Here is a 13,875-nt window from a genome sequence, read left to right on the forward strand (position 1 = left end):
GTGTGATTTCATTTAAATACACAAAATTACTTGAAAGGCTTGGGAAAATGAATAATAGAGAAGAGTAAGAAATATATACTTTTTAATCGATTGAATAATATTTTAACTGTTGTTTGAAGTTTATTTTTTTAATTTTATATTCGCAGATGGAATGCAGAAAGCGATGATTCAGCAATGACTTTATCTCCATACTATGATTCAAGATTTAATAAACTTTGTAAGATTTCAAACTCATTTTTAAATCGATTAAAACCTCGCTATTTCTGTAGCTCATATATATATATATATACAAGTGAGAATTTAATTATATTTCAGTTATGACTCAATTTTTTCAAAGTAAATACATATTGAATGTTAATTTTCCTATGTAAGTAACCTAAATAAATTTCTTATGTTATCTTTAACTATATATACTTTAATTATAGTAAGCATTTTCAGATAAAAATAAATTTATTAAAGGTATTAATCATGTAGACTCTACATGAACGTTGTATGGAACGTATTGTGAAACGATAAGTCGAGATATTACAAACTATTCATGAATAATCGACTATGTCTGAATGCTTCTCTCAGTTTTGATAAAAATAGTCATTCTTCTATATTGATAGAAGAATGACTATTTTTAGCTATATAATAGTTTCTTTTGAGAAAAAAGCTTAAAAAGATCCGTTTTGGTATGGTGAAAAAAAGTGGTTACTTTAAATCGACAGATTCTTTATTTTTATTATATTATTACTATTTATTAATAAATCATCTTTAATACTGTCATCAGAGGCAGAGTATGGCACCGTTTTTTTCTGAAATAAATATTATCGTAAAATATGTAATTTACTGTGTGGATTTTAATGCATATTTGCAGATACAATACTTTATATTATTTTATTCAAATTTTAGAGTTATACCTTTTGTATATCATAATGTTTCAGTGCATATAAATTCAAAGTATATATAACAAGAGTAGCCAGACCTTGTGACTATAGGAGCCAATAATGTTAATGTTACAATATTCAAGCAATCAAAACGAACGAAATAAAACCTAGAAAACTAGTAGAAATGTGGTACAATATTTTCAGAATTTTATATTTATTTATGCCATCCATCTTCTCTATTTTAGATAATGTGTTGTATTTGTGAAAAGTTATATTGTTATAAAACTAGGAATTTTCCTGCCAAGCATGAGGTTTGGTGTGTGTGAATAAATAGAGATAGCGCAATTGAGAAGGAAAAGTAGATAATATTTTCACAAATTAAGTATTCTAAATAACTTATATTTAATGTGGGAATATAAAAAAATTATAATAAAAACTTCACCTGAATTAAAAAAAAATAACAAGAGTTATAGGGGTCGATAGCGGCATCGATAAACCTCGCGTTTAAAAGACTTCATTATGATAATAAAAAATAAATAATACAATATGGTATAACTGCGGAGAAAAAAGATAATAAACGAAGCCCTAGACTTTGGTTATTAGATCGATACATTTTATAATAATTAATAATATTATCTCTTGTTTCCACTTTTCACTCTTACAATTTGTCAAGCACTTTTTACAACATCAATTGCATCTTTTAAAATAAATTCTCAAATAATTTCAACGTTCTTCTATAACTTCAAATGCTCAGTTTCATTTGCGAAATTACAAAGATGAAACTTTTAATGGAAGATAAATAATTTTTATTTTATTTATTGTTAGATATGCGACTTTTGCCCGGTATGGTACTTCTTTAGCACATGAAATTACTCATTCTCTGGATACAAAAAGTAAGTTTTAATTTATCCACATTTTTTAATGCCTTTAATTTTTTAATACCTATAGTCTGAAAAGGTAAATTCACATGTTTTATGAAATTATTGTACAACTTTTTCATAAAGATTTGTTTTTATAAAGACTTACTTTTAAAATTACTAAATACTTTAATAGATAATCTAAAATAAGAATAAATCAATTCTCTATGATAACTTTTATCGCGAGATGATGATTTTACTGTTAATTGGAACATGCAGCCCACACTCATTCTACGTGATTAATGCAACTGTAATTTAGAAGAAAGAGGAATAACAAAGTTTACTTTGAGGATGCTGTGATACCACAGGAGCTCACTTACTGACCATATTGTTGCATAAGTGCATAGAGATATTCTAACTTTCAACATGACGTTTAAGTTTTGATTACAGTTGATTAAACAATTTAATAAAGCTACTTATTTTACTTCCATGGATTAGATATTTGTAAAGACAGCGTTGGAAATTTAAATATTAATAAGACATGCTCAGAGGAATCACTAGTGGAATACAATAAAAGAGTGCAATGCTTGGTTGATCAGTATGGATCCTATGATATTGAAGGAAAGAAGGTGAGTTGTTTATTTCGCATGACTTTATAAAATATCATTTTATTAATAGAAAGAATATTTTATATTAATACTTTAATATTCCTATTTCTACTTTATTTATAAAAATTAATTTTTACTGAGTTATATAATTTCATTGCAGGTAAACGGTGTGATAAAAATAGATGAAAACATAGCAGACAATAGCGGCTTGAGACATGCATATTTTGTAAGTAATTTCGACAATTTTAAAAGTTTTCTAAACTAATTATTAATTACTTCAAAAACCTTTTATATGCCTATAATTAAAAACTGTTTTTAATCATAGGCATATAAAGCGTATTTAAAAAAATATGAAAATGAACGCAAAGATATTCTTGAAGATTTCGAAATGTATACTCCGGATCAAATGTTCTTCATATCATACGCAACTGTAAGTATTATATGTAATATTTTTATACAAATAATGTATAATTGTACTCAAATTATATGAAATTTCTCACAGATGTGGTGTGATTCAAAAACGGACGATGAATTAAGACTTTTCTTGAATCTGGATAATCACAGTCCAGAGAAATTCAGGTATACTACAAAACAAATTAATATTTATAAAGAAAATTAACAATTATTTGAATTTTTTGTCTCTTAATTTCAGAATCATAGGAACAGTTTCTAACATGAAAGAATTTTCAGAGGCATTTAAATGCGGTAACGATAAACCTATGAATCCGGCTAACAAATGTATTTTATGGTAACTTAAACGTGTTTATTAATACGTTGCGATGAATCGACGAGAATAAATATCACAATTTATAGTTATTGTTGTTAAAAGAAACCCTGAATATAAGTACTTATATCTGTTATCATAAGTGAAGTTAAAGGATAAATCTATTTTTTGTTATTAAAAGGACACTAGAGAACAAAGAAGATCATTGTTTTTGTGGAATGAAACGAACATCAAATGATCTTTAGATAAGTAAATAATCGGTATAATCCAAAAAAGACAATGTTCATTTATCTGGATTAAAAACATCTTAACGGAATTTCGGGTGTAATTTTCTTAATTTTTATTGGATTTTTCGCAAGAGAAAATTTAATTTTAATTGTAGAATTTCGTCGGATGGCAATTATGTTTACAAATAAAATTGAAAACAAAGTTTGTTTAAAAAGGAACCACTATTTATTCACTTACAATGTTCTGGAATACAAACGTTTGACGATCGACTTCTCTCTGTAGGCTACTTGGCCGTCAAAATTAAAACTTTCCTTAAAACACACACACACACACACACACAAATCTCCAATTTAAAAGAAAAGTTAGTTTAAAAATTCAAATTTGGCGATGCCACCGACATCTTTTCTTTCATATTTACACCACTTGGGGACGATAGAGCTTTATATCTGTTATGGACCAAGTGATTAACTAACTGCTTCTTTTATTCTACGTGTATTGGCTTATTTTAATCCCTTCTTGTAATAATAAAATAAACGAAAACACGCAACTCTTCGCTTGCCCTTCGTTATTTCGAAACGAATGGCAACCCAGAACTCACACGGAGAGGTGGTTGCGTCAGAGTTCCTCTGAGAGTTGAAAAGAATGTAACTACACACGTGATTAACATCACTTGTGCAGTTTCATTCGTTCTAACTCACACTTGAATAACATTTGTTTACTTTAACGATTCTTGGTCTTCTCTTCGCGATTCCGTATTTTCTTCTCCAACTAAAAGGCGCCAACAATGGAATCATCCAACAATGTATTTTAACAATAGGTTACTTTCGACAAATACGTGACGCGTTAAGTCATAACATAAATCGATTTAAATTATTTCACTTTGAAAATTCAAATTTTTCTAATAAATAGAATTAAATAGAATTATGTAATTCGCGTCCTAGTAATAATCATTGTCCAAGTAGACAGTAAAAAAATAGAATTAAATAAAACTTTCAGATGTCAAGTGAATTCATTTATTCTAATATTATCTTGTGTTTTGAAAAGTTCAAACAGGAATTCGTATTACAGAAACGCACATAGATTTTCCTCTTTATTGACATTTTTTGCGTTTAGGGGATCTGAAAACGTGGAAATTTGCAAATAACTCGAAAAGTCAAATTTGTCAATATTTTTTGCTTTGTTATGTATACATGAAACATCAGTGAAAATAAAACGTATTTTTAACTTACGAGTATTTTCACCATTAGAAAAGAAACAATACGCAAAAATTAAAAAAATAATCGTAAATTATAATGCCAAGCCGATAATTTCACTATTTTAAAATAAATAAAAAAAAACTGGCCTCAGTAAGACACCACGTGATTCAACTCGTATGTTTTAGATGCCCTGTGAATGGTCAACATAGACATTGGCGCATCGAAGCTATGGTTACGAAGTGAAATTTTAATATTTTTTCTTACGTTTTTCTGTAAATTTTCCTACATTTCCATACTGATTGCATAATGGTAGAGGCTGATACAAATTGCAATAGAATAGGCCATTTGTATAAATGTAGTACTCAAGATGACACCTACCGCTACAGAAGACACAAGACCGAGTCCAGATGAGTCGTAAACCCTAAGAATTTTTCGGATAATTGTCCATTTGAATTTGTTGGACCCACGACAGGCTTGGCTAAAAAAAAGCCCCTCTTAGTAGCCATAGGGCTAAACGAGTTTTAAAAAATTATATGTATCTTTAATCATTATCATTATTTATAAGCGAAAGAATAATTAATATTAGTTTAAATATAATAGTAACTTATAGAATACAATAATCTGTATGTAACGCAATAATTAACGGAGTTTTAATGTTATCAATATTAATGTCTATCAAAGAGAGATCACACACTAAGAAAACCATGAAATATTTTATTGAGTATCAATAAATTTTAATAGAAATCGCAAAAAATTGTATGAGATAAATCTCTTAAAATTCCTCTAAATTTCTCAAAATCTACGCAACTAAATTTTCTAAATCTAGAGCAAATCTATATTTTCATGTCTGATGTCGACACCAATCGTGGGAGAAAGAGGACCAGATTAACTATCTACGAATTCCGTTTTTTACAGCAAGTCACGTTATTTCAATTCAAAATTTTGCATTGAACGGAATTAGATAAATAACCGGCACGACTCTTTTTCTAATACGAAAAGTATGATGTACTGTACGGGAGCAAAACACTACTACACTCGAGGCAGGCAAGTGCTGTGTTACCTTTTGCGGTAATGGCATAATGGTGCGTCTATTTCGCGCTATGTCATTCTCGCAGTATTTCAGTAAATATAATATACATTTTTTAAAATTATATCCTATTTGTAAGAATTATATTTAGTTAATTATTTTGTTAAGTGTTTCTAATAGATGGCGCTACATGTAAAGACAGCAATCAAATGTAGACAGAAATTAATCGATACATACAAATGTAATTGATAATTTGGGGTGGAATGTACGACATTATATAGGTTTGAAGTATTTGGACGTAACTGCAGAGTTTCATAGCAATTGGTTGAAAGGCGTAGTCGTGCATAACGAACAAACAAACAAACGTCCTCATTTATATATATATGTGTTTTCTTAATCGCGATGTTGTTGAGAAAAATTTTTTACATATTCAAGAATTTTTGCTTTTCGCGAATACAAAAAGTTTCCTAGTCACAATATATCACTGAAGGACGTTTAATTAACACTGATGTTTTCATTAGATTCGTGTATACGAAAGTACAGTACTATAATAATTAATAATATAAACGTTTATATTATTAATATATTTAACGTTCTATTGTATTATAAGTTACATTACGATAAGTGTTTATATAAACTGTTCTGAAATTTCAAGTGTCCTAAGCAACCTTTTACCGCGAAAAAATTTCTCGAAGCATTTAAATACGAAAGCAAAACAAAAAAAAAAAAAAAAAAAAAAATATGAGTCTTGATTATAAATGTATTTTTCGGTAATTTAATTAATTAATTTATTAATGAGTTCAATTGTTGATTGATGAAATGAAATCAAAACGTATGTATAATTTTATAATTTACAAAAGCAAATGAGAAAATATTATCAAATTTATTTTGTTTTGATCCCTTTACTTATTTTACATTGATTTTTACGAAATCAAATATTTTAAACGTAATGTTAATTTGTTTAATGTAATTTAAGTCTATATTTAAATACAGGATGAGATCACAGGTTGAGAAATGCTTCTTTACAGGAACTATACTCTATTATAACAAATTTACTGTACCAAACTCAGTGTGATTTTATGAGTTTTGCGCAACTTTTGTTTCAATCTCAAGAAATGAGTATTAAACATCTTTCTGTGTCATTATCAAAAATTGTATAACGTAGACACTAAAATATTTGTTTTAATAAATACCGCTTTAGAAACATAATACATATTAGGCTTAGTAAACACTAGTATTGTGTTGTGTTACAAAGACACTTGGCAAGTTTTCCATCAAATTTCTTTATTCAGTTTAGTCGACTAAACTGAATAAAGAAATTTGATAGAAAACTTGCCAAGTGTCTTTGTAACACAAAACTAGTGTTTACTAAGCCTAAATTATAGAAATAGACACGGTTTCATCAAACAAATAATACATATTATATCATTATACATACCCCGAGAAACAGAATTCTCGCCTTTTATACTATTAAAGATTGATGATATGATTCTATAGATTTGAAATTGTGTCGATTAAAATATTTTACATTATTTATGTAATTTTTTAAAATAACAAATTAAAAACAATATATTACGGTAACTGATCTATATATCAAATAGATTCTTATATGATAAAGAAATAAGAAAACGACATATTCATTTTTAACAATAACTAATAATTATTTTTATAAAACGTGGCGTATACACTAGAAAAGTGGCGTATATTTTACGAATAAAAATAAGAAAATATAGTTTATCAAAGATATTTTAATCAAATACCTTATTATGAAGTAATTTCAGTAATAATTAATTATATAGAGTTTCAATATTGTTTGTAATTTTTAAGATATAAAATATTTTTTATATTCATTACAGTGCTAAACACGAAACTAATTATGTGTAATAATATTGATTTAAATCATTTGAACAATTTGATATTTAAGACAAGTATTGTTAACAAATATGAAACTTGAATTGTTTGAATTAAACGAATTAATCTATTATAAGAATAAAATGTATTTTTATTAATTTACATTACGAAATTTGTTCTATAAAGCTTATATATATATAGGACAACGCGTATGCCTGTCTATAAGCTGTGGACAACATTGAATGAAGAATATGTATCAGCCCTTACAGTTTGTCTGAAGTTAAAATTGTAAACGCTTCGAATTCTTTCAAGAAAAAGAGATATGTAACTATAAGTATAATATTTTCAGCATTAATTATATTAACCCAGACAATACCGATGGTTGCTGCCGACTGAGGAAATAAATCAAACTGGTAAGTTTTCAATTAGATTCATATTTAATGACAGAAAAGGGATGAAAGGAATGCACTTTCTTCAAGTGAAACTTTAAATCGTAAATTGTATTTTTTGGTTAAATATTAAATAGTTTTAATAATAATGAAGAAGAAGAACTTTCTTTTATAATTCAGAACCTTCCGATATTTTCTGTCACTTCTGATTAGAATGAAAATTTCACTCCCAGCAACAGATAGGAAAGAGTAGTTGACTTTGTAGCAGTATATTTAGAAATAGCACATTCTCTTTAATTGTGAACGTTCGGAGGAAATACGGTAACATTTTTATGAAATAGGTTACGTATTTGTGTAACTGTAAATAATTTGGGTTACGACTAACCATCATACGGCGGAACCTGTGTAAATCGGACTTGTACGGTACAGAACATTTTTTCCGGTTTGGCAGGTCTCCGGTTTGAACATGTTTTTATTAACACAGAAAATCACTGCTTTTCTAAGAATTTTTTCCCGTTTAGACAGATCTCCATTTTATTAAGATTTCTCTCGTATAGGTTTTTCTGTACGTGATTTTTTCCATAGATTAAAATACTTTTAATCTATTTAAAAAATCTACAACAAATTGTTTCCTAATTCTTATTAATTTAACTACAGAAAATATTTTCTGAGCTTATTCACTTTGATATTGTCTAAGTCATTTTTCCAATTTTTGTGGGCACTACAAGTGCCATAAAGAGTGTTCACTAGCTTCGTGACACAAGCCTCGAGCTTAATGAGAAGTTTATTAATAGGTAAGTTGATGTCGCGTCAAAACGCGCCGCTCCGGATTAAGCAATCTACAACATTAATAGAGACATTATTTGCACTTATTCGAATAAAAGTAAGCAAAAGTTATTAAATAGGTTGAGTAATTAATATAATTTCTGGTAAAAGATGAATTAGAGCAATAATATAGAGAGAAGCGTGAGATAGACGCGACGCGCATCTCATCTATCTCACGTATCAAATCGTCATATCAAATCGTCGTTTTTATATAAAAAAAAACCAGAATGTTATTAAATATTTTTATAAATTATTACTTTTTAAAGGTTTTATAAACGTATCCTTACTTAAAACTGGTTTTAATGCTCGATTTTGGGATAAATTAACAATATAAACGGAACAATTATTTGTGAAGAAAAAGCGCTTCTTCAACAAAAAAATGACGTGAAAACAATTGCAAAACTGATTTGCAAACATATTTCAAAGATCGCTTTGTTGTTTCCTAACACAAAATTCCCATTATTTGCATCCCAGTTTGATGCTGATGCATAGTTTTCAGCGGTTTCATCTGTCGCGTCATTGTTTATAGCCACCGAGAAAGACAAAAATGTGCTAAGTAACTCGTTAAATTCATTATACATTAAACTAAAACATAGTTATTTAAAAAAAGTGGATAATTAAATCATAAATGTACAAGAAAATTCGTGAAAGTATTTGCAATTTATTCGCTAAACGAATCTGCTTGTGAGCCCAAGTGATGCAGAGATGCGATTAATACCACAATTTTCACTTAATTATCTATTATCAACGCATTAATTGAGTCTAAATCGATTCTGTTCACATAAAAGCTTATTTATGTACGAGACGTGCAGAGAGAGTTAGCTTTTTGGGCATTCATTATCTTAGACACTGTACGACGAAAGCTCATAGATAACGGCATACAAATTTAATCGCTTCTGTACATAGAGAACTAATTAAGAAAAATGTGTATTTATTTTCATAATTATTACAGTTTTTAAAACATTCTGCTCGATAAGAGGATCCGGAACTTAAGAAAGGAACCGGAAATGAGTCGTGGGTTTTTCGTTGGAGTGACTTAATGAGTCAAGTTCCCGTGAGACATCCTGTTTCTTCTTTTGCTATCGTATATTAAATCCCTTCTCCTAAATGTTTATTTTTCTTTAACTACGTTTCCTACTCAAGCAAAACCACTTTCCGTTCGATCATTTGGTTGCCATTTTTTATTCTCATCACCATCCTTTTCGTCTACATTCACACCAATCGCAAAGAAAAACAAAAATTGTTCATCACGGAGAAACGGAAAACGATTTATCCTCTTTTCCTCCCTTCTTAAAATTCCTTCGGGATGATTAAAATGCTTCTTCTACTTCCCAAACCATCCAAAATATGCTTAAATTTTGATTTTTAGAACAATTTTATGTGGTTAGTATCGTGATCATCGATTTATGACCCATACATTGCGTGTGATGTTACGAAACTTCCAACACCGAACGTTAACTAACAAAGATAAAACTCAACTTTTGGACAATTTTCAAGCCGATTTTTCGTAAGGAACGTATGAAACTTTGAAATTTAAACATAGAACATGCAGAAATCGTGTTAAATTTGAAGAAATTCTCAACAAATTACATAGAATATGTATATTAAGTGATGGGCGTAATAGGAAAAGTTACTCCAGAAACACGAGTTTTACTTGTCAAATTTGTTTCTTGTAATTATATTTTCAAAGTTAAATTATCTTATAAATATTAAACGCCATGAATATTAATCAGTTATGATTAAAAAAAAAACATTTTGCGAATTTTCGATGCCTTATATCGATATATTTTCTATTGAAAGGAGACGTGCCAGTCTCTTCCAAAATGATCAGGCAACTCTGTCCTTCATATTCCACTTCTTTGACATTTACTTCACTTTCCTCCCCTTAAAATGGGCGGTTGTAAGCAATTTAAGCCAAGTTTGTGTATAAAACTGTGCATCGTTTATGCGCTAATCCATGCATCTGAGACGAACTGGTGCAGGGTTTACTGCTCTAAATCAAATCCTTTGTCTAATTTTGTATCCTCCATTGAATCGTTTCCGCACATATAAAAAGCTTAATTATGTATCAGAAATGCGGCGAGAAGCTCGTTTTTAAATACAATATGCATTTAACCAGGGCGGTTGAGAGCTGGGGAGGGTATGGAGCCCGGGGGTAGAGTGGGTCGTTTTTATTTTTCGAGCAGATGAGATACGTGGAATGTTTCTTTTATTTAAAAAGAATGCAATCTTGAAAGTCTTATTATTTTTTAAGTAAAAATAGTGTTAATTTTTAGGAACCACTAAGAGCCTAAGTTTTCTCCAGCAACAGGAAAAAGTACCCAAGCTCCCAAATTAATTTAGTCAAAAATGTACCCAGATTCGTCTGTCGGTGGCCTGGCAATTAACAACTGTTACTTAAAACAAATGCATATTACAACCGTCCAGACCCGCAACAAGGACGCCTACAGCCGTTCAGGCTTCATCAAGGGTACATACACGAATTCAAATCCGAAACAAGGGCACATACAACCGTTCAGGCCCGCAACAACGGTACACAACCACCGGAATCATCGCTTAAGTTATATAAAAATAACTGCAGGTAAAAGTTCATAAATATGTTTTAAAAAACATTAATGAATCTAGAAATATTTTAATTGTTGATTTTTGAGATAAAAATGAATAAAAAAAATCAAAAATCGAGTCGATTAAAGAGGGATTTAGATAAGATTTGCATACTTCGTGACGCGATACCTTATTCCGCATTCTTATCGTGATTGTAGCACATCGCTCATACATCTCGTGTAGAAATTTATCAGTTGTAACACTAATTAATCGACTGTTTTGACGAACTAAACCTCGAAAAACCATTTTAAAGCTGGAAAAATAATTGATTTTTCCAGCTAACAAGTGACTTCTTAGCATCTCGAATAGCCACGTTCTTCACAATTTAATATCATTTTTCAATTGTTTAAGTTAAGAAACAAATCTAGTAGTTGCCACCTAACGATTTAGGCTTCTTTCGACTAATTATTTGTGAGAAAAAAGATAGAAATATTCATTTATTTTATCGAAAATAACTGAAAAAGATGTTACTCGGCGAAAATTATTGGTGCAAAACTACGTTAATTACTAAAAATCCGTCGAGAAATTTGAATTTTTATCAAGGTAATTTGATATAATGTAACGCGGTAATCCACTTTACGAAGAATACAAACAATAGAAGCTCATTTAGAGGCTGTTCTATTTAAGCGCGCGTCGCTTCGCTAGTGAATCGCTTCGCTGGCCAAAATGGTAGCCTATATCTTACCGATACGCAAATAAAAGCGTAACGTAGTAAATTTATGTATCGAAATGCCTTTATAAATGATCAAATATTCTAAATTTGACTTTTCTAAATTATGTACAAAAATAATGCGTAGTTATAACAACTTAAACCGTATTTTAATTGCAACAAGTATGGGTAAACATTTAAATTTTAAAGAAATTGTCGACGCCACATTTCGTTGCGACGCGTCGGGTCGCGTTGCGTGCGTTCGCCGCGCGGCGAGGGTGGACAAATAACATAAAAACACTAGATTATACTTTTAAAAAATATATTTTTATTTACGTAACGACAAAATCAAACTGTTGAACTTGGATTATTTCATAAATTAACGAAGAATAAAATCAAATTTTAACTAATTTAACCACTTTATAAGTCACACTCTTGGAAAATTTGCTCATCCTTCTAGCCTCAATTCTAAAAATGGTGATCATTCCGCTTACGTAACATCGTGTAGAACAACGAGAGATGATTCACGCGTTAAATCCCCTGGGGTTAAATTAAATATAACGCTTTAAATCAAACAAACATCCTTCTAAACTGATCCCGGAGTTGTAAATCAGTAAGTTTCCTTTTCTTCGTAACTTGCACCTTTTTACGGAAAAAATTATGAAATTTACCTCGTATAAAATGATAAAAGTACAAATTCTCTAGAATACAGACGGTAATTTCACGCAGGAAAGTAACGCGAGCTAAGTTTAAGCGCAATGCTTCGAGTTTGATCCATGCAACAGCCAAAAATTAAAATTTATAAAAAGCCGAGAGAGTAAAAATACTTCTCCCCTCTCTCGAATGATATATATTTTATTAAAATGTAAGACTCGCACGAGGAAATCCTCCCTTGTTCGTTCCACGTGCGAAACAACAAAAACGAAGATTTATCTGTAAAATAATTAACTCTTTGTGGTTACCATTAATTAAGACAATGACAAGAAATATGTTTAGAAAAAAGTGAATGTTTATCTTTAACTTATGAATTTATGTAAATTTAAAACAGAACAAGTAAAAAGTTACAATGGAGAATGTCGTTGCTAGAAGGAATTTACAAATTGTCTGCAATAATTTTATTCATTAATTATACATTAATATAATTGTGAAGAATTTGATTTATAAATTGCGAAAATATCAATATACCGATTGACGAAACAATAATCAACGACAATACAAATAATAAGAATGGAATATAACAATCGGGCGTCTTATTTGTTTGACTTCTTTTAATGCGGAGGGACGAAATACGCGTTTCTCCGGACTAAATGGGGGCGAAAACCCAAATCCTCCTAGCCTTACCTCCTCGTGGTGCCCCCGGGGTATCTCCCTTCTGTTGCACTGCAGACAAAGGCCGGCCTGCTAGGACAAAAGTTCTAGTATTGCCTGCAGTGGGCAGTTGGGAATACGCAAACAAGGCAGGGGGTACTCTCCTCCCCGTCGTGTCTCCACCTTGTCGTGGTGGGGAGGCTTGGTGATCTGTGCTGCAGTGTCTCGATGGGATTTCTCGTCAGAGTGTTGCGGCCGGATCCGACTAAGAGAGACACACGCCAATGCCGACACACTTACCTTCGTTGTTTTTCTTTGTTTATGTTTATTCATCACCAAAAGTAAAAATTAGCAAACTTATTCACCATTACTCTAAGATAAAATAATAAATTAAATTGTAAATCGAGGTGAAAAGGGAGAATTATTAACTATAAAATCTAGAAATTTTATAGACGAATGCATCGCTTTGTTTCGCGTGTGGTCTTTGAAAATTCTCATTTTAAACGTGTTTCGTAGCTTTAATCCTGTGACTATTCTATTCACGTCCCTCTTTACCCTCTGTTTATAATGAAAAATTAAAGAAAATTCCCCGAAGAAAGATGTCTGAAGCCAACCTAATTCAAATTTGTCTGGGTCCCACGAAGTTATAACGTGCCACAGACACTTAAATGATAAAAATAAACCAATGTTATAAATTAACGTATATTAAAAAGCATTTTAAACACTTTTTACACAGTTTT

General features: G+C 30.1%; 1 protein-coding gene across 1 annotated transcript; it reads left to right on the plus strand.

Annotated features, from left to right (window-relative positions):
• Positions 1-47: 47 nt before the first annotated feature.
• LOC136968876 (neprilysin-3-like) lies at positions 48-3,086 on the plus strand. The gene is made up of 9 exons (XM_067262932.1): positions 48-64; positions 147-217; positions 316-367; positions 1,695-1,762; positions 2,225-2,355; positions 2,495-2,560; positions 2,660-2,764; positions 2,837-2,913; positions 2,987-3,086. The coding sequence occupies exons 1-9, from the start codon at positions 48-50 to the stop codon at positions 3,084-3,086; spliced, it is 687 nt and encodes a 228-aa protein (XP_067119033.1).
• The last annotated feature ends 10,789 nt before the right edge of the window (positions 3,087-13,875 follow it).

Source organism: Centruroides vittatus, unplaced genomic scaffold, assembly GCF_030686945.1.
Source record: "Centruroides vittatus isolate TY-2023 unplaced genomic scaffold, ASM3068694v2 contig_1033, whole genome shotgun sequence".
NCBI lineage: Eukaryota > Metazoa > Arthropoda > Arachnida > Scorpiones > Buthidae > Centruroides > Centruroides vittatus.